This window comes from Balaenoptera ricei, chromosome 20, assembly GCF_028023285.1.
Source record: "Balaenoptera ricei isolate mBalRic1 chromosome 20, mBalRic1.hap2, whole genome shotgun sequence".
Classification (NCBI taxonomy): Eukaryota; Metazoa; Chordata; class Mammalia; order Artiodactyla; family Balaenopteridae; genus Balaenoptera; species Balaenoptera ricei.
In genome coordinates, this window is record NC_082658.1 from 11,324,998 (window position 1) to 11,344,914 (window position 19,917).

At 58.0% G+C, this 19,917-nt stretch overlaps 1 protein-coding gene across 1 annotated transcript; it reads right to left on the bottom strand.

Moving 5' to 3' along the window:
• Nucleotides 1–1,910: 1,910 nt before the first annotated feature.
• Nucleotides 1,911–11,583, bottom strand: NPTX1 (neuronal pentraxin 1). The gene is made up of 5 exons (XM_059906947.1): nt 11,140–11,583; nt 10,642–10,849; nt 8,266–8,510; nt 6,862–7,041; nt 1,911–6,073 (listed from the first exon to the last, which is right to left on the bottom strand). The coding sequence occupies exons 1-5, from the start codon at nt 11,581–11,583 to the stop codon at nt 5,852–5,854; spliced, it is 1,299 nt and encodes a 432-aa protein (XP_059762930.1). The 3' UTR covers nt 1,911–5,851.
• Nucleotides 11,584–19,917: the final 8,334 nt, after the last annotated feature.

The window sequence follows — 19,917 nt, forward strand, 5'->3', positions numbered from 1 at the left end:
GTGCTCCTTGGAGGTCTGCAGAGAGGGGGCTGCTGCGGACAGGCCGCTCGCTGGGAGCCTCATGGGGACCAGACAAGGAGATGGAGCAGGTCGGGACTCCTTGAATTGCGCCGCTCCTACCCTGGGGGCCCACAGCTGATGCACAAGCCCCAGCTTCCTGGAGCAAGGATGGGGGTGGGGGTGACACATTCCCTGGACCCTCCAGGGGTTGGTCTACACTCCTATGCTGCCCCCTGGGGGGCTTCTGGGGTGGGAGGGGTGTGACCCTAGAGCAGGTCAGCCAGGTGGTGCAGGAGAGACATGAAGGCTGAGACCCAGGGGACATGGGGGCTGTCTCCCTGTGTGCAGACAGGTGGGTGGAAGCTGCAGCTCAGTATAAGGAACTGGACACTACAGAAAAGAAATAGAAAAGGTAGAAAAGAAAAAAAAGAAAACTCCCAGCTGGAGCTGTCTGAAAATGGGGCAGACTCTCTATGAATAGTGAGTTCCTCATCACTAGAAGTGTGCAAGCTGAAAACATTTTCGTGCACCTGATGGGCCGTTGGAGTCAATGGCTTTGGAGACACTCTCCAGCTTTGAAGTCCCGAGCCTGTGTCCCTCTGCCCCAGGCTTCCACGCAAGCGAGCTCAGCAGCAAGGTCTGACTGCCTCCCTGCGAGCTGCTGTTCTCAGCTCCATGGCCCCTAAAGTCAGTCACTGATGTACCAATATCAGGTGTGAGAGTTGGGGAAAGTAACTTGTTTCTAATGATAGTTAAAATACCCAAGTTTTTGAATGAGCACTTCCATAGAAATTAGAAATGTAAGAGTGATGTTATTATAGGCATAACTATGCACTTGGCTTGAGTGGGAGGCAAAGAGGTGGTGTGTTGGCTGGAGCTGCTGGGATTGGGTACAACCCTTGGCCTGGCCACACGTGTCTGGAGGTGGATACCACCCGCCAAGGGCAACTCTGGAGAAAACAGGTCCAGGGTCTTCAGCCTGGCAGGGGCTTCTCTCTCCCAACAGGGACTCCTCCTGCAGGGGCAATAGGGCGAGTGGCCACCTGCTCTGAGGCCAAATCCCCTCCTTCTGTACCACCCCAGGCAATGGACGGCTCAGTTACACCCCACCAAACTCCAGGTCCTGAGTCCTGGCCAGGTCCCCTCTGCTAACCCAGTGTGCGTGTGGGTATGTGTGTTGGGGCATGGGGGAGACCCACCAACCAGGCAGGCTACTTTGGCCCCTGGTCATTAATTTTGTCCCCTGGAAGGGAACAGTTCCAAAGCTCTTTGTTCATCCAGAGTCTAGCTTGGTCCACCAGGGGCCAAGGAAGTAAGTTCTTCTCAGTGCCCAGGGCTCCCGCGTCACCCATCTTCTTGTTATGTGAATCTAGAGATGCTGTCTTGCTTGAGAGCAGGAAAGCAGCCTGGGAACCCCAAAAGAGGAGAGGTAACCAGGTGTTGGCCAAGGATGGGTCAGCAGGGATATGGCAAAGGAGAGCAGAGCAGGGCTGTTTGGGAAGGACAAGCCCAGGCCACCTGGGACCTGTGCCCAGGTGTGCTGTGGGCAGTGCATTCACTCAGTAAGGAGCAGGGCTGCAGGCGAGGTGAGGAATGGGCAGTTACTCTGCACCCCAAGCCCCAGTGTGGCCTCCACACATTGGGAAATCACTTCACCTCTCTCTGCCTTGGTATCGGCTATTGGGCAGGCCCCCTCCCCACCTCTGATGTCCAGTGTCACCAGATGGCTGCGTGATTTTCAAGCGGCACAGGGCAATGGGCAGGCATGCATCCCCTGGGAGGACCCCTGAGGTCATCCAGCAGGTTGAGGTGACATTTGCAAGCTTGAGAAAAGAAGAGACATTCCAAGGAGACCACAGTCTTTCTTCACTCTTTACTGTGTAAAAATAAACTTAACAATTCATGTCATTTCAGCAAGAAAATGAAGAAAAAGAAAAAAGCAAGAATACCAGTAGAAATAGTGCATTTCCAGAACTGCTTATGGGAGGTGGCAGGTCCCATGGTTTTGACCCATTAGATACCCAAAAGGCTGCGGATCATATGAAAAATGTACAGCTTTGGTTAGCAAATAATGAAAAAGTAAGATACATCAATTCTGTTTCCTATTATACAGTATATACAATATAACAATATCAACCATAGGGGGTTTGCTTTGTTGTTGTCGTTGATTTTTTTTTTTTTTTTTTTGGCAAATAAGACAAAATTGGGACTTTAAGTATTGGGCTTTTTTTCTCCTCAATGACTTGTTCCCCTTCAACAAATGGCACTTAAGTCCACTGTGCATGGAAGTGATATATTTCCCGTCATTAGTTGAATAGATTTACACACTGTGTTTTAAGAGATGAAACCATGACTGCTTTAAGCCACATTTTGGTTGCCATAAGATTACAAAGGATACTATCCTCTTAATGTTTACAATTCAGAACCCTAGTTTCTTCTATCAGGGTTGGAACTGACCATCAAGTCTTCAACTCATTCCACTTAACAAGTCAGCTCCGAGACAGAGGGGCCACCATAAATGGCCAGTGTACATCCCATCCCCGACACATCTTTGAGAACAGGTGGCCCCTCTTTGGAGCTCATTGGAACGACTGTGACCTTCATGCCAGCCTCTTCCCTCCCCTTCACTCCCCACAAGACACCCCCTTGGTCTCAGGTCCCAGGGCTGGTGACAAAGTGATCTTTGCAGTCTTAGAAAATAAAACTGTGAATCTACAAAAGGAACAGAAAGCATACAAAATGTATCTCTTTCTTCCAAAATAACATGCTTTCAGTTCTACGTTTTTGGCGGAGCCTGAAAGTATTTTCAAGGGAAATATAGGTTGAGTTAATTTATAGGTTTGTCCTTTTCTTTCATAAAAATACTCTTGTTTGGTAATAAACTTTTTCTTCTAGAGTAAGAGAAATAATACTGTTATCAAAAGCAAGAAAGGCTTACGATTCAAGTGGGCTCTAATCCCCCGAGGGCCCGGAGAGCCTCTGTCAGCAGCTCTCCCACCTCGGACACCCAGGGAGCTGTAGGACACCAGCTCGGCGAAAGCAAACACTGTCTCGACAGTGCTTTTTTATCTTCTTATTTTATAAAATCGCTTACCTGAGATAGGCATGTATTATTCAGTGCAAGAGGGAACATCAATCAGATTAAGGGGTAGATGGAAACTATGTGGATTAGATATGTGGCTGTGTCATCTGCCTTCCTCGGGGCTGGCAAAGTGCCAAGTGTTACCACAGTAAGGGAGTCCGGGGCTTGGCACAGGCTCCAGCTGGGGAGGGCGGAGGGAGTTAAACATCAGCTTCCATCCCTGGCACCGTGGGTGCGTCAGGGGAGGGGCGAGGAGGGTGAACAGGTCGGGAGGCTGAAGGGACACAGGCGTAAGCATCTGGGGTGTGCTCTGCCCCTCTCTACTTAGGGCAGAGGATGGCTTGTGGTCCTGAAAGGACAGCTCCCACCACGCCCACTGGGACAGGAGGTGGTCGGGGTCTGGTAGATCCATAGATCGGCAGGGGCTGGTGGGAGGTGCTGATGGGAGAGCACCTAGCACACTCTGGGCCTTGCCTACAGCTCTGAGATGGCTGAAGTGAGGGGTGGGGCTGATCTGGTCTAGAGGGGGATACTAAGCTCTCACTCTCTCCCAACCACAGTCATTGTTAGGCTTGTTCTCAACCTACACGTTAAAAATACTTCTTGGTGTGTTTGGGGAGTGGGGAGGGGGAGAGGGAATCGATCTCTCCCTTGACCTCCTCCGACACCCTTGGCTTGCTTACCCAGCCATTTTCAGTAGCTACATGGATGGTCACAGAACAATGGGTGGCACTGGGCACACAACACAGAACCAGAGAAGTTCATGCAGGCAGGGGAACACACACCAGACTGAGGAAGCAAGGGACATGCCACCCCAAGGAACATGCAAACAGAGAAGATCCCTGCAGATCCACAGGTGCCACAGCCCGATGGGCTCTGACAAAGCACAGCGGTCTCAGAAAAAGCCACTGTTGAACCACAACACGCAGCCTGGCGCCTGGACCTCACCCTCGGCACTAGAGTGATGCATTGCAGAACGGCGACTGGGTACCGTGCAGACACCCACGCGGACACCAACACAGAGACACCAACACAGACACACACAGATGCACTAGGTTTCCGACACAACACGGACCTGCGTTTAAGGAGACAGGTGCCCTGGAGGGAACAGAAGACAGAAACACCTGCTTCTCCTGAAGAAATGTCTGCAGCTGTAGATGAGCCAGGCAGTGCAGTAAAATTTCTAGAAAGACTTGCCAGCCTTTTGCTAATTAGACTCCTGGTGACAGAGTCCAGGTTGCCCTTGGGGTGTGCGACCCCCAGATGGTGCAACAAAGCAGGGAGCTCACCCTCCCCTGGGTGTGATCCGTCTGAGTGCTCTTCTTCTCGCTCTCATTCAACACACACACACACACACACACACACACACACACACTTTTCTCCCCGCCTTGGAAGGACTAGAAGGAGGTGCACATGCTAGTTTTTCATGGAGGGAAAGAAATGTCAAAGCTTCTGACACTGGTTGGGTCTCAGTGTCACCAGCTGGTGACAGGTTGGGGGCTACATCAGGACTTGCGCTCTGTAAGATGGGGGAGTGGATTCCAGGCCCCGGCCTAGCCATGCGTGGCTCCCCAGGAGAGGTCTCCGGAGGCCCTGCCCCCTTGGAGGGCTCGCCCTGGCCCGGGTGAAGAATATGGCTGTCGGAGTTACCACGGACCTGGCCCATCGACTGGCTGGGTTCAAGTTTCAGTGGCCCTGTGTGGCTGGGTCTTAATCAGAGTGCGGGTTTCCTGGTCTAAAAGGTCTGCTCTCAAGCTGACCCACTGAAGCCTCTGGTCTGCCACTGCCAGAGGCCAAGGGGAGGAGACCAGGGGTCCTGGCTTCGTGGGCTGTGGATGGGATGTTCCTCTCTTGGGGGCACTAGCTGGCAGCTGAAGGGGAGTCTGAGGAGGTGGGAAGGCTGAGGGCCACAGACGGTATCCTGGGCCAGAGCTGGCCGAGCTGGGTATGCAGGCTGGCCTCCCAGGCCCAGTGCTGCCCTCAGATGCCAACAGCAGGATGCTGGCCAGGCACTGGGGGTTGGGGGAGGGACTGCCCGGATCCTGAGGCTGGTCCCACCTCCTCTGCCCCCGCCCAGCATGTGGTGCCATCACAGGACACTGTCTGCCTTCAACCCTTCAGAGAGAATTCCTTCTATGACAAAATACAAATTCTCCATGCAGAGGCCCCCGGCCTTTAACAAACTGCTAAAAGATATTTATTTTATCAATATAGAGATATGTCGCTCTGAAAAACGTTTACAAACAAAGACGAATGCATTGCAGAAGAAGATGCACCAGCCCCAAGACACGCGGGCAGACACCAAAGTTGGCAATGCAGATATTAGACCAGTCATGAGATTTCCCAAAGCCACAGAGAAAGAAGAAATGAAATACCTCATTTTAAAAGAGAAGGCCTCCCCAGAGAGACAGACCCTTGTAGACACACACACACACACACTCACACACAGGTCCTCTCACTTACGTGTGCATTTTTCAAAATGTTGCAGCTGCCGGCTTTACTGGTGAACGGGGCATGCCTGAGAAACAGTGCGGGCTCCTAGAGAGAAGTGGGGACACCTCGGGGACAGATGGGAGCCGGGCCTGCTTCACGTGCATGAGGACGAAACCAGGCTGTGTGCGTGTGCGCATGTGCGAGGGCGATGGCCTTGAGTCATTCCTGGGGGAAAGGGAGAGAAGAAGAGACGACGGATCATCTCCGCACAAGCAGGGGGGAAGCGGGAGGGGGCTGGGGACCTGGGGACCAGGAGGCTCAGCCTGGCCCTGGGCCTCAGTTGATCTGGCGACAGGCTTCAAATGTCCACTTGGTGGCTCCGCCGTAGATCTCGATGTGGGACTCAGCCCAGGCAATGACGTTGCCGGAAAGGGCCTTGGTGCTGCAGGTGGCCAGGTTGTACACCTCCCCCGGGGTCAGCTTGCGGTCCCAGATGTTGAAATGGGCCAGCTCGCCCACGAACGCCTGGGTGGCATCAAACCCGCCACCCAGCGTGTCCTTCAGAGAAAAGCAGAGGATGAGGGTGGAGGGGGTCATTGCGGTGGGGGCCTATCAGGAGGGCATCCCTAGGGGGAAAGGCTCTCACGTCTACCTCTGGTCCATTTGTCTCCCTGTGTCTGGTCTTCAGCTATCCATCCGTCCCTCCCCTGTGGGGAGCTCAGGAAAAGGAGTGATGCTGGCCTCCTCTGCCCTGGATGCAGAGCTTCTCCTGGGGGCACCTGAGAGGTGCCCAGTGAGGGAGGGTGTCAGCCAGGTCCATGAACAACTGTGGGAGCAGCGCCTGGGGGGCCTCCCCTACACTCCCTGCCTCTAGTCAAGAAACTCAGATGTCACTCTTTGACAGCAATACCTGCCCAATGAGAATGGAAGCCCTGGGGCTCTCCTGCCTGCCTTTCCCTCCTGGGTGCCCAATGGGAGACAAACCACTTCCAGGAAATAAATTGTGCATCACTAAATGCACATTTGGTCTTCCTGTGCCAAAGAGCATTGCTGCAGTTGTTGAGGAAGTTGTGGAGAGCCTTGAGACCAGAGCCCACTCCTGCTTGCCTTTCCTGAAAGTGCCCACTCAGAGCAGGGACTTTGCCCAAACTGCTGCATCACTTGCTTCCCTCAGCTACTTCTCAGGGGAAACCACTTCCTTCTCCAGCTCCCTCCCACTTTGCTCCCTGCTGCCTCTCTGCCCTCTCTCCCAACACCCTCATTCTTCTTTCTCCTGCCTAGTCTCTGGTTCTGGGGCTCCTCCCCCTGCAGCTGCCTCCCTCTTTCCCTGCCCCCATGGCCTGTACCTGCTCCTGGCCCAGCACCAGCACGCCCTGTGGCTTGATGGGGTGATAGGGCGCCAAGTTCTCGCCGTTGCCTCCTTGGGTGCCATCCTGGTAGGCTTCCCAGACCCCGTCCCGGGTGGTCCAGGTGATGCAGATGTGGTGCCACTTGCCATCATTGATTACAAAGGGCAGCTTAGCCACCTGGGAAGGAGAACAACATACAGGACATTATGGGAACAGGGGTACAATCAGAATCAATTATCATCACTAGTTAGTAGTTCAACCGATATTCATATGCATTTACAATAAATATCAAGAGCCGTTACTGAGTTTTTGCAGCACCTGCCCCTCTGGACTGTCAGGCCCATCCATTGATGGAGCACAAAATCACAAAGGAAATGGGAAGATTTGTCAAGGGGGCTCCTAAGATCGATCTGCATATGCAATCTCCTCACTCCTACTCACCCTCCTCCCTCTTGGCTAGTCTACGAAACAGGCCCTCTGATGGAGGAGGGCCACCCCTGGGGGCTGAGTTCACTGCTGCTTTCTGAGCCTCTCCTCTCTTCCAACACTCCATCTCTAATTGCCAGATCTCTGGGTCTACAACCCGCCCAGCCTTTTCGCAGAGACTCTGAAAGATGCCAGGGGAGATGGCACCATGCCTTTTAACGCTCAGACCAGCCTCTCACCTGAAATTTCACTCACGCTCTTACCATTTCAGGCAGGGAGGCTGCTTCAGCCAATGAAAGAACCCTCACACCCTTTTAACTTTGGGGAAATGGGGCCCCAGAAAGGCACAGCCCTTTCTAGGCAAGGCCTCAAGAGCAAGGGCTTGGAATCTAATTCCCAGCCCAGGTTTTAGACATTTACTACCAAAGCTGGCATAGAGATGAGGGAGTTTGAGAGTTGGCAGCTATTCCCACAGCTAACAGAGGGCCAGGATGGAGACGGGTTCCCTGGAGGGAAAGGTTGCCCTCTCCCAAGGACTCACCCAGATCTGGCCTCCTCCCAGGGGTAGGGGGCTAAGCAGGATTGATTTGGACTCTCTAGGAGCATCTTTGCCACCCCCCCAGCATCTGTGGTCTCCCAAATATGGAGGAGCAAAGTCAGCTCCAAGGCCAGCTGGGGGAGGAGGATTCTGTCAGATGGACTGTCCCCCTGGATCACCCTCCTCCACCCTAGCCCGGAGGCCTCTGTCTGGGAGGCCTGCTCGTGGAGCATGGCAAGGGCAACCCTCCCCATTCCTCCCAGTCCTCACCCTGCACCTCCCTCAGCCCTGCCTGGCAGGCTCTCCTCTTGGGGCCACAGTAGCATCTGAGGCTGTATATCTCATGCTACCCAGACCTGTCCCAGCAGCTGGCACAGACTGGGGCCCTGGGGGCCTCGCCCTGCTGCCCTGCAAGTCCAGAGGGGTGGGGACTCTACCTTGTCGTTGATGAGGATCTCCATGGGGTTGTTGCCCCACTCAATGAGGACCAGCTCATTGGCCTGGCCGGGCACGGCATAGGAGAAGGGCGTGCCCACCCCTGGCGCTGCGCTGGACTTGAGCCACATGCACACCGTGAAGGCGTACATCTCCGGCAGGCTCTTCTTCACCTTGGCATACATGTAGTTGGTCCGCAGGGGGAAAGTGAGCTGGAACTTGTCTCCAGGGCGGTTGTCCTTCTGACCTGGGGAGGACGGGACACAGTCCAGACACCTGCACCTTGATGAAGCGCCTGTCCCTGACTAAAGCAGGCTTGCCAATGCCCCTGCCCCCAGCCAGGCTTGGTGATGCAGACACAGCAGACTCCCCTCTGTTCTGTAGATGCTGAGAAGGAGGCTCGGAGAGGTCAAGTACTTTGCCCCAGGGCACAGGGCCAGGACAAAAGAGCTGACCCAAGGTCTCTGCTCCCGGTCTGGCTCCCATAAGGTGGCTCCCACACGGTGACCCCTGTGGAGAGGCTGGGATGGGGGTGTGGGGAGCCGCCCGCACACGCTGGGCTCTGAGTGTCTGCACCTGGGCTGGGCAGTGGGCGTGGGTAGGGAGTGGGTCAGTGCACACCCTGTAAAGCAACGCTCGAAGGTGTCACCACAGAGGAAGGAGGTCTCCTCCCGGCCAGTAAAGAGGCTAACTCCCCTCAGAGCAGCCCCTCCAGGAGCCCAACCTGATTCCAGGATGCTGACTGCTGACGGTGCTCAGAACCAGGCCCCCGGTGCCCGTCACACTTTCCTTGAGGCCAGGACACACTGCAGCCCCTGGTCACTCATCTGACCCAGCCGATTTGCCCTGAGGACTCAGGCTGTTTCCAGAATCCCATCCATCCCACAGGAGGGAGAGTTGTACCCCCCAAGGCTCTTCTAGCAACTCTGTCTGGCCCCCTGCAGAGAGGGCAGGACAGCAGGGAGCCGGGAGGTAGCCCTAAAGCCACGATCCCCTAAGGTGACTGCTTTGAGGATGATGCCAATCATTCTCAGGGCGAGCTTCCTGTGCGTTTCCTGAAAAATCAGGCTCCTGGTCCCATACCCTCCCTTTATACACAGCCACCAGCTCCCCGCCTGCCGGCAATGTCTCCAGGGAATACTTTTCTGCCCTCTCCCAACCCACACACACACTGTGGCTGTGGCCCTGGGCATGGTGTGACTGAGTCCAGGCAAAACATGCCAATCCAGCAGTGGGCATGGGCACCAGGCCCAGAGCCAGGAACACACACCCACCAGCTCCAGGGTGTACACTGGGTGCTGCCAGGGAGCCCAGCACTAAACCGGCCCTCCAGGCCAAGAATTATTTCTAGAAGGCATCCTACTGGGCCAGCAACCCCACCCCCTTCCTCTAAGCCAGGTGTCAGGGAACAGAGCGGGGCTGGCCCTCGGTGTTCCCCTTCCATCTCAGGCTGGCAGCCCCCTGCCCTTGGAGCACATCTGGTCCCTGGTCTCTCCAGGGGGTGTTCTTCATTTCCCCAATCTCCCCTTTCTCCCCCCCTCCTCCCTTCCCCGATCTGTTTTTCAGTTACATAACGTGCCTTAAGATGGCACTGTTTAAATCCATCCAGCACACTTTGCAGTCCGAGAAGGGTCACGTGGCCCTGCTTCGAGCCCCGAGTCTCACCCCCTCCCCCACTTTTACAACCTTGTTTGATTTCTGCGACTTCAAGGCTGAGCCTCCCGAGCTCATCCGTGGGCCTGGGGCGAGATTGGGGCTGGCTGTAGTTGGCGACTCGGGAACCGCGGGGCTGCACGCAAGATGCCTGGGCTTGGGTCACTCAGAAGAGAAAACCTCGGGGGTGTGCTCAGGGCGGAGGGGAGGACCCGGAAATCCCCAGAGGATGCCAAGGGTACCAAGGAGCTGGGAGGAAACCTGCTCAGGGCCCAAATGTGCCATGGACCAAGAGGACCCAGCCCCAGCCCATGCGCTGCTCTCTGCTGTGGATGGGGACTGGCTAGAGCCAGGTTTTCTTAGCCAGGGAGGACTTGAGCCAGCCAAAGCTATAGTGCAAAGTTGCTGAAGATTAAACAAATCAGACTTGGAAAAATCCTGTGAGTGTGCGAGTGTGTGAGTGTGGCGGGGGAGGGGGGAGGGAACCCCAGGCAATCCCTTCCTCACTCTGCTTCCTGAGATGTCCCAAGCCCAGGGCACCCCAGTCCCGCGAGGAACACCAACTGGAGAACCTGGGGCAGGGATGGGGCTGGAGGGGTGGAGGAGCTCAGGGCTTTTACACTCCCAACCTGAGCTATGCAGGAAGCCAGGACCAGAGGCAGGGTCCCGCTGGTCCAGGGAGCTGAGACAGGATGCATGAACCCCCAGCCCCCCATGACCATTACCTTTCTCGAGCTCGCTGATCCGCTGGTGCAGGGAAGTCAGGGCGCTCTCGATCTTGACTCTTTCCTCGGTGTCATTTCTGGGGCCCCCCTTGCCCTCCTCCAGAGTGTTCACCCGAGACAGCACCTGCCTCTCCAGGTCATCGATCTTGCTCTGCAGCAGATCCTTGAGGCTGTTGGTCTGGCTGGAGGAATTGAGCCGGCTGTACTGCTGCGAGGGTGCAAGGGCGGGGGTGGGGGGGAAACCATATCGTTACGCGTGGAGCAGGGGCCGTGCCGGGAGGCCGGTGGCGCGGTCCCCTCAGGGCGACTGCGGGGGCAGCCTGGCGGGGAGCTCGGGCGAGTGGCCGTCCACGGGGCCCCGTACGCTGGGGGAGGGCCCAGCCAGGCATCGGCACCCGGCCGAGGCCGGGGTTGGGGGTGTCGGGCCGGGTCGGGAATGGAGTTGGGGGAGGGCAGAGGGGCGCGCGAGCCAGAGGGGAAACAGCGGCGCGCGCGGACCTCGAGGTTCTCCAGGCGGGTTTTGAGCGACTGCAAAGTTTGCCCGAGTTGGCTGAGCGTCTCGGCGGCCGGCGTCCGAGACAGGTCGCCCATGGTGTTCTTGCCCGAGCCGGGCTGCTTGCGGCCGCCGCCCGTCCGCGCCTCGCCGGCGCTCGCGTCCAGCGTGCTCTGGCTCTCGCAGCGGCCCAGCTTGGTGGTCAGCTCGCGGATGGTCTCCTTCTGGCTCAGGATGGTCTCCTTCTGCTGCAGCACGGTCTCGCGGAGCTGCAGCACGTTGCTCCGGAGCTCCTCGGCGCCGCCGGCGGCCACGGACGCGGCGCACATGTCGGCGTCCACCGGCACCGAGGTGCAGATGAAGCGCGTCGGCCCAAAATCCTGGGCCCCGCTGCCCAGGAGGCAGAGGGCGAGCAGCGCACAGGTGCGCGCGGCGCGGCCGGCCAGCATGGCTGCGGGCTCTGGGACCCGGCGCTCCGGGCCCGGCTCGGCTCGGCTGGAGCTCCGCGGGCGGCCAGCGCTCTGGGCGCCGCGCTGCTCACTGCTCCGCCGCGCAGTCCGCACGGCCGCGCTGTCCGGCCCCCACTGCCGCCTGCGCTGCGGAGCCCGCGCCTTTTATGCCACCGCGGGAGGGGCCTCGCGCTGCCGACGTCAGCGGGGGAGGAATCCCGCTTTAATTGTCTGCGGCCCGGGCCCGCTGCTCGGCTGGGGTCGCAGGGGTGCGCAGTGGGTGAAACTTCCCCCAACCCCCGGCGCCGCCGCGGCCTTCGCACCACCCTCTACCGGCCCGTCCCCGACCCCAGCCGAGAACGGAGGGGGTGGGGTGGGGGGAGGAGGGTGGGCCGGGCCGCGGCCTCGGACTCCTGGATGGGCCACCTGCGTGGTGTCCCCAAATCTCCGACGGGGCTCGGGGCGTGTGGGAGGCCACGGAGGACCCGGGAGGCAGAATTCGGCTCAACCCGCTCGGCTGCACTGAACAATCGCGGGGCCCGGACCCGGTCCCCAAGGACTCAAGTCGTCCACACCTGCGTGCCGGGTGGGGAGCGCCGGGAGCAGAGCCTCGCTACGTCGCTAAGTCCCGAGAGGGGGTCGCGGGACCGCTCCAAGTTTCTTAGATGTCCGTATGGGGTTAAAAAGATGCTATACACCCCAGGTCTGGGGGCTTCCCACGCCCTCGTTCTTGGCTCTCCTGTGCCCTCCCCCACCCCCCAGCTCCGAGCTTTGGGGACTGGCAACGTCTCCTGGGATTGACAGCCCCCACCTAGTGCCGGCGGGGCAGGCGGGCACTTTCGGAGGCGTCCCTTGCGGATTAAGCCTTTCCTGCCAGCCGAGCGGGCCCGATTCCGGGCAGACGGCGCCGCCGGAGCTGGACGGTCCCTCCAGCCCCGGGGGAGGTGCCACGCTTCCGAGGGGACCCTACAGGCGGACCCTTTCGCGCTCTCCGAGCGCCTTCCCATCGCGGAGATGTGAGGGCACGTGTGTGTCCCTGTGCGAGTTGCGGTGCGTTCGTGTGTCCATGTCTGTGTGTGTCCGCGTGTGTGTTGGGCTTTCTGGGCCCCATGCACCCCAGCTCTGCCCACTTCTCTGCTGCTGGGGAGGGGTCCCGGACTTTGGGAGGGGGCGTCGCACCTGCGAAGCTCCACACGATGGTAGGTTACTCATAGTCACCCCACTCACCCGCCCACGCACTCGAGCCATTTTTCTGGGCAGCGGCGCCGCGGGGCTCGGCTCCCAGATTTCCGTCCAGTTTTCAGTGCCCGGTTCGGGGCTCCCGACTATGGCCTGAGACCCTGGCCCGTCCCTGGCGGTCAGAGCCAAAGGCGCTTCGGAAGCCGCCCCTCCCAGCTCCCACTGTACAGAGGAGGGCACTGAGGTGCCAGGACTCCGGGGTCCGGCTCGATGCGACAGGTCGAGCCAGAGCTACAGTCGCAGTCGGGGCCGCCCGGCGGACACCCCCGCCCCACGCCCCGAGCCCTTCATTCCGCCTCCTCTGGGCTCTGCGATGGCCCCGCCGTTGGCAAGTGCGCGGGTCCCTGCCCGGAGGGACCCACAGGCAGCTCTTGGGTGCGGAGCTGACTTCCGCCCCGCGGGTGGGAGATGAAGTCAGCTCTATTGACACCTTTTTGATAAGCCACGCTCTCCTCCCTCTCCGCAGCCTCCTCCCACCCCCTGCCCCCCGGGCTACCCGCGGCCAGAGTCTTTCAGCGGCGCCAGAGGGACCCCGCGACCCGCAAGCGGCTGTCCTGGGCTTGGCGCGCCTCGGTCCTGGGCTGTGCGGGGGTTTCCGGCCCCGGCGGCTGCGCTCGCCCACCACGGAGCCCTGAGACCTGCCGCAGCTCACCGCCTGGCCCCAGGCCGCGGGAGGGGGCCGGCCACGATTGCCCCACGCGTGTCTGCGACCGGAGCGCCCCAGGCCAGCAAGCGACTCGGGAGGAATTACCCGCGCGAAGGGCACCACGGCTTCTGCCCCAATTCCCATCCTGAGACTGGAGGGGGTCACCCCCCGGGTCAGCACCCCCCCACGCGCTCCCCCGGGCCAGGACTGCGTGTGGCTGGAGGCCGATTTCCGTGGGGCCCTGAGGGCACAGAGGGACCGCGCTCCGCAGAGATTGCACGTGGGCGCAGGAGAGGAGCCCAGCTGGGCCGGGCGGAAGGTGTGGACGGAGCGGGAACCCTGGGCTGGGCCTTGCGTCCTGAGCCCCAAGAGCAGCAGGGGCTTGCCCGAGCAAGGCAGGGACCTCGGCTTTTACCTCTCAGCGGTTGGCACTCGGCACTTGGGCACTGAGGGCCAGACCCTGACCCCCCCCATCGCCCCCCCCCCCCCCACACACACACACACACAGAAGATGGAGTAGACTGAGTCGGAAGGGGAGGAGAGGCCCTGGGGCAATGTCCAGGGGCAGTGGGATCTCTGGGAGGGAAGTATGGAACCCTGAGGGGAGGACACTGCGGTCAAGGGCCCAGGACCCTTTGGTCCCAAGGGCGACCTCTGTGGAGCTCTCTGTCTGCCAGAAGGCAGTATGTGGGACACCTGTGCAGAAATGCTGGGCTCTGCTGAGGGGCTGGTGGGGGGCACACTATGGCAGCCCTCTGCCTTCTTTAAATCTTTTAAACTGGACCCAAGGCCCTGGGCAGGAGAGATTCAATCTGGGTAGTGTTTGAAGCTTCCTCTCCCTCCCTAGAGTTCAGGAGGTATCTGGGAGTTGGGGACTAGAAAATCAAGGGCTGCCTTGCCCAAAACCCTCAGAGGAAGAACTTCAAGTTGCCTAGCTACCTGGTCTGAAGGTCTCATATGTGTACACCCGTTCTCCCGACCCGTACGTCAGGACTGCAGCGGGGATGGGGGTGGGGGTGGGGGGGAGGAAGTGCTGTATACACACTTGCAGTGGAGTTGGGAAAAGATGTGGCAGGATCACACAAGTATATGGTTTTCCCACCTCATGGATGCAATAGATGTGAATAACCTAAAAAGCATAGATAATAGTAAAATGTAGTAGAAAACATTAGAAAGTGATGAGTTCTATGTATTACCTTCGTTCTTAATATAATTTATATAATTGTAAGTTTGTATAATTTAAATTTTAATGATGACTGTGTTTAACAATCAGCTTGCAAATTCCTGAAAATGTAGCAATCAGCTGGAGCCAGACAGCTGGGCATATCACTGGTGGAAGAGGATGGAGTGGCCTTCAGAGGTTAAATTGGGGTGGGGGTGGCGGGTACCTCGATGTAGGGAAAGCAAAGGGGGCTGGTGGAGAAGTGTGGCCGGAGGCTCCCCAGCTGTGGCCAGCGTAGTAAAGGCAGGCAGGCATAGGAAGGCTAAACAGGTGGGTCGGGCACTATTCTGAGCACGTCAGTGCTGTTGAGGGTCTTTACACAGTGGATGGTGGGAGCCCACCCAGGGAGGGAGCCCAAGCCTGGTGCTGTGCCCAGGACCCTCACCCATCCTGTGGTGTCTCCTGGCCCTGTTCTCTTCAAGGGCCAAGGCCATGGGCCGGCCTAGGAAGGAAAGAGCTACCCTCATGGCAGGCAATAGGGGGGCACTGGGTGGGTGCTGGGAGGGCACAAGGAGGACCTGGGAGGGCACTGGGAAGAGCTGGGGGGACAATGGACCCAGACCAGGGCCCACCCACCACTTGACTCTGAGCCCATCTAGCATGAGGGTCCACCTTGCCTTTTGAAATAGCTCTCCCTGCAGGGGGCAGGCTAGGGAGTGGAGGGGGAGGCTGGGGAGTGGAGGGGGAGGGCCAGGCAAGGCCCCGGGACCCCATCTGGGAAGAGAAGAAGGCAGAAGTCCTCACTGATCTGGCTCTGGACACGGGTGGGCTCCTCAGACAAGAGTCAGGCCCATGTCACCGCTAAGGACACGCCGTGGACCCTGCTGGGTGAGCTGGCGTCTCACCTGGGATGGGAGGACACTGCGGTAATGTCAGTGGCTGCTGTTTTAAATGTGTGGGGACACGTCTGCCATGCTCCTGTGTTGATTTTTGCTTTTGTTTCTGTTTTTGGTTTGTTTCTGTTTGCAGCAGCCCCACAGTGCTGGTTACGATCTGTTTCTCAGTCTGGGTGCTGCTTTCGTACGGGTGTTCACTTTGTGTCCAGGGGGATGACTTATGCACCCCTCTATGTATGGTTATTTGGGAGGGCAGCACCCACAGGTTGTCCCTGGAGCAGAGGAGACAGGCTTTTGGCTGCTACCAGGTGAGAGTCAGCAGGGACCTCTGGCAACCAAGCCCTCACGACAGAGCCAGGCCATGTGACTCCCATGTGAGAAGCCCCTGGGCCCAAGGGATTGGGGATGGGGCCACTCTGACAGCAGCAAGCCCCATGGGGCCTCTGACCCCTGGCCTGGAGTGGTATTCCTGACAGGCCCCATCCACCCACTCTGGCGTGACAGGGACAGGTCCCTGCTGCCCAGCTCTGCTGGGGGAGGGACCACACCAGAGCCGTCCCCTCTGCCCTCTTCTCAGACACCCCTGCAGTAATAGCCTTATCTTATAAACAAGGAATTGTCCTTTTCAAAGCCCTCTGTCCATGTTCACTCATTTGCCTTCCTAAGGCATGGCTGGGCTATTGTCCTTACTTGGCAGATAAGGAAACCAAGGGAAGTCCAGGGTCTCCCACACGTGCAGTGAAGGCAAAGCTGAGGGGCAAGCCCTGGCCTTCACACTCCCACCCAGCTTTCTCCCCGCCCGGCACAGTCCCCCCTCTCCCCGCCCACCCCACTACTTCCCCCCTCAACCCCGAACCCGCAAGGGAAAGAGCTCTCAGACTGGCAGGACCGGGTGGCAGAGAGGAGGCCCAAGAAGGGACAGTGGCCCATCCTGCCCACACCCGGTGGTGGAGGCAGATCAGGCCAGGACCGCAGACCCCAGGCTGAGGAGCTTCTCACCTGCTACCCTTGGAGGAGAAGCCTCCCTGCTTCACCACAGGGTGTTCAAGTTCATGCCCATTGTGTGACTACAACTATCCCTGCGGCAGCCACATGGGGACTAACCAGTCGTGGGCCGTGGTCATTAGCATTGGACAGTGGGGTCCCCCCACCCCGGGCCTCCAGACTCCCTGTACCCAGGGGCATTTCCCACCCTGAGGACCCCCTTCCTCTGAGCCAGCCTGGGCAGCCGTCAGCCCAGTCTGGCTGGAACAGAGCCCTGGGTGGCCTGCCCTCCTCTGGACCGAACCCAATGCTGGGATCAGGTGGGGAACGGGTGCTTTTGAACTTGATGACTTGCTTACCCCAGTAAACAGGAGTTTACAGGCATAAACTTACCATCCTGTCTCGGTGAAAACTCACTTTTCTCCAAGCAGGGGTTTCTGGACCCAGGCAGAACCGTGGGCACTTAGTACAGTGTAAATATTCATCGTGTGCTCTCAGTTCAGCAAATATTTCCAGAGCATCTACTGAGGGGCAGACCCGGTGCCGGGGCCAGGGATGAACACAACAGTCTCTCCATCCTGAGGTTGCTCAGCCTGGTGGGCAGATGGGTAACACACACCTCCAGGGCGGGATGGCACGTGAGTGCCCCAGGCCAGGGCAGGTGGGTGGGTTGGGGTTGAGCAGTCAGGGGGATTTCCTGAGGAGGTGATACCAGAGCACGGTCTTGAGGAGCGAGTGGGGAGGGAGGTGGCTGGCATGAGCAATGCCGGGTGAGGGATGAGGGGCGTGAGTGGAGGGAGGGGACGTCTTCCATCTTCGCAGTGTAAACTGCAGAGCTGGCTGGGAAGAGGCGTGGGTGAGGGCTGGCAAGCATGTAGGAGCCACAGTTCTGTCCTGTCCATTTCATCCTGTCTGCAAGGAGGCACAGCTGCAGTGCCGAGTGTATGTAGGAGGTTCTGCCTGGGAACCTGCCTGGGAGGGCAGACTTGAGGGGGACACTGGCTGAGAGGCTGCTGCTGGGTGATGAGGGGTGGGAAGGAGTTTGTGGCAGGAGCCAGGGAAAGAGAGACGGACTTGAGAACGTTTGAGGAGATGAAATCGTCAGGACTTGGTGATGACTTGGGTGTGAGGAGTGAGCAGAGGGAGGAACCTGGGAAGCTTCCTGAGTCTGGTGCCGCCCGCTGAGTAGGGGAAGATCTGGAGGGAGGGAGAGACCGTGAGTTCTTGCTGGGACATGTCACGTTTGAAGTGGTTATTCGACAGCCAGGAGGAAATTAAAATGATGGGGACCAGGTACTTGGCCCCAAACCCAGTACTTATTAGACTATCCATATTGTCCAATGAGGAGACTGGTCCTGAGCCAACAGGGACTACGGGTCAGTGGGGAGGTCGGGGCTGACAATGGAACCCCAAGAGCATCTTCAGCACGGTGGAGTTATAGCCAACCAGTATAGAGACCGCCCAGGGAGAGGATGGAGGAGAGCGCCCAGGACCCCACTGCTCAAGAGATTAGTTAAGATTTCTGACCTCTGAGAGTGACGCCACTGGCGACAGGTCCTGGCACTCCCAGCCATTTGCGTGGTGCCCTCGGACACCAGCGTGCTTCCCAGCACTGTCCTCCCTTCCCTCCAGACAACGGAACTGGTAAATTCAAAAGCCAGGTCTGGAGCGGTCCTGGAGCCCCCACTCCAGAACCCCATTTGTATCCCTTTGGTTGGCTCCCTCGAGCTAACAGCATCTGGCTGGTGCGGTGGGTGCTGGGGCCGCCAGCCCGCTGTGTCCTTCCACATCAATTTCACCATCTGCCACAGGCAGGAGAGGGCATATGAAATATAAAATGAGCCGAGGTGTAAAAGTGTTTTGGAATAAAAATGGTATGTACCGGCAAGGGATTACAATTATTAGAAGGTCTGTGCCTGATGCCATCACTCACACCTGGGAGGGGAGGGCATGAGCTCCTGCCTCTCTAGCCTCCTCCTCTGGGGACTGGGCCACCACGAACAAGGCTCACTGGACAGAGGCCGCAGGCTGCCAGGCACCGGCAAGGTCCCGAGAGCCCTGGGGGACCTCCCAGTGCACCAGAGAACACGACACAGACCAGTTCCTTCGTTCCCTCATTTGATCACGGAGGGACCTGTGAAGCGGTCACAGCAGGGGTTATTACATTTTATTTCCCCCATTTTACAGACCAGGCAATCGAGGTTCCTTACGTTTCAGTGTCTTGGCTTAAGCAGCACAGCTAATTCTTGTAATGTAAGAACTGGCCTTCTGTTTCCAATCATTCATTCATTTATTCATTCAGTGAACAGTCAGTCTTCCAGTATCTGTTGTGTGCTGCCGGGAACTCTCCCAGACAGTGGAGATGCAAGAGCTTTCCAGCTAATTTTTTTAAAGTTGATTTCTTGGTTTTAAGTTTCAATTTCATGCACTTTTCTTAAAACCTTGTTATCTGCTACTAGCAGTTGTATTAAGATCCCTCTAAGGTGGTGTCTGGCTGGGCCGAAGCATGAACCCATGGCTTTCTGGTCTATCAATATCCAAAAGATGCAGTGGGCACCCTCTGGGGCAGGGTGAGGCACGTCGGGAGGGAAAGAGGCTCAGCATGTGAGCTCCAGGGTCACAGCCTTGGCCACCAGCTGCGAGACTCTGGGTGGATGTGAGGATGACATCAGGTGGCACAGGGGAGGCACCCCGTGGAATGAGCGCCTGGTCAGTGGTGGTGGTGGTTATCATTTTTACAGTGATGTCGTTGTGCTGTTGGCAGCACTGGTCCAGTCCGGGGAGGGTCTCCAAGCCAGGAGGGGAGCTGACATGACGTGCAGGAAGCAGAGAGCTGTTTTTCCGTTGTGGCTGTGCTTCCCATCTCTGTTTTTCTTGATGCTGAGTCAGAGTTAGTGTCCAAACCTCTCAGATCCTGCGGCATGTGGACATGTCATGGGGATGAAACAGGAGCTCTTGGGAGAGGAGCCCTCTTTAAACACCCATTGTAGGGTGTGTGTGTGTGTGTGTGTGTGTGTGTGTGTGTGTGTGTGTGTATGTGAGAGAGAGAGAAAGAGAGAGGTTTGGGGGAGGTGGTCAGAGAGGAGAAATCTTAAATTGTCACGTAGTGGGAAGAAAACAAAAGAATGAAGGAGTGACATCCTCCTGTTGGTTGTCTTAGGGTTGCAAAGCCTCTTTCCTGGGGAGATTTTCGTTCCCTGTCTGCACAGGGACAGCCCAGTGCCCTGGGAGGCAGGGCTGCAGCAGGAAACTGGTCAAAGCCAGCCCTCACCCTTCCATCCCACCCCCACTCAGGACCAGCCCCATTGGCTGACAGTGACTCCGGCAGGGTCCCCCGGTCCCCCAAGCCAGTCGAAGCTTGGCCTTAGCCGTGACTGTCCCTGAGGCTCTGAGGGGAGGCCGACCTC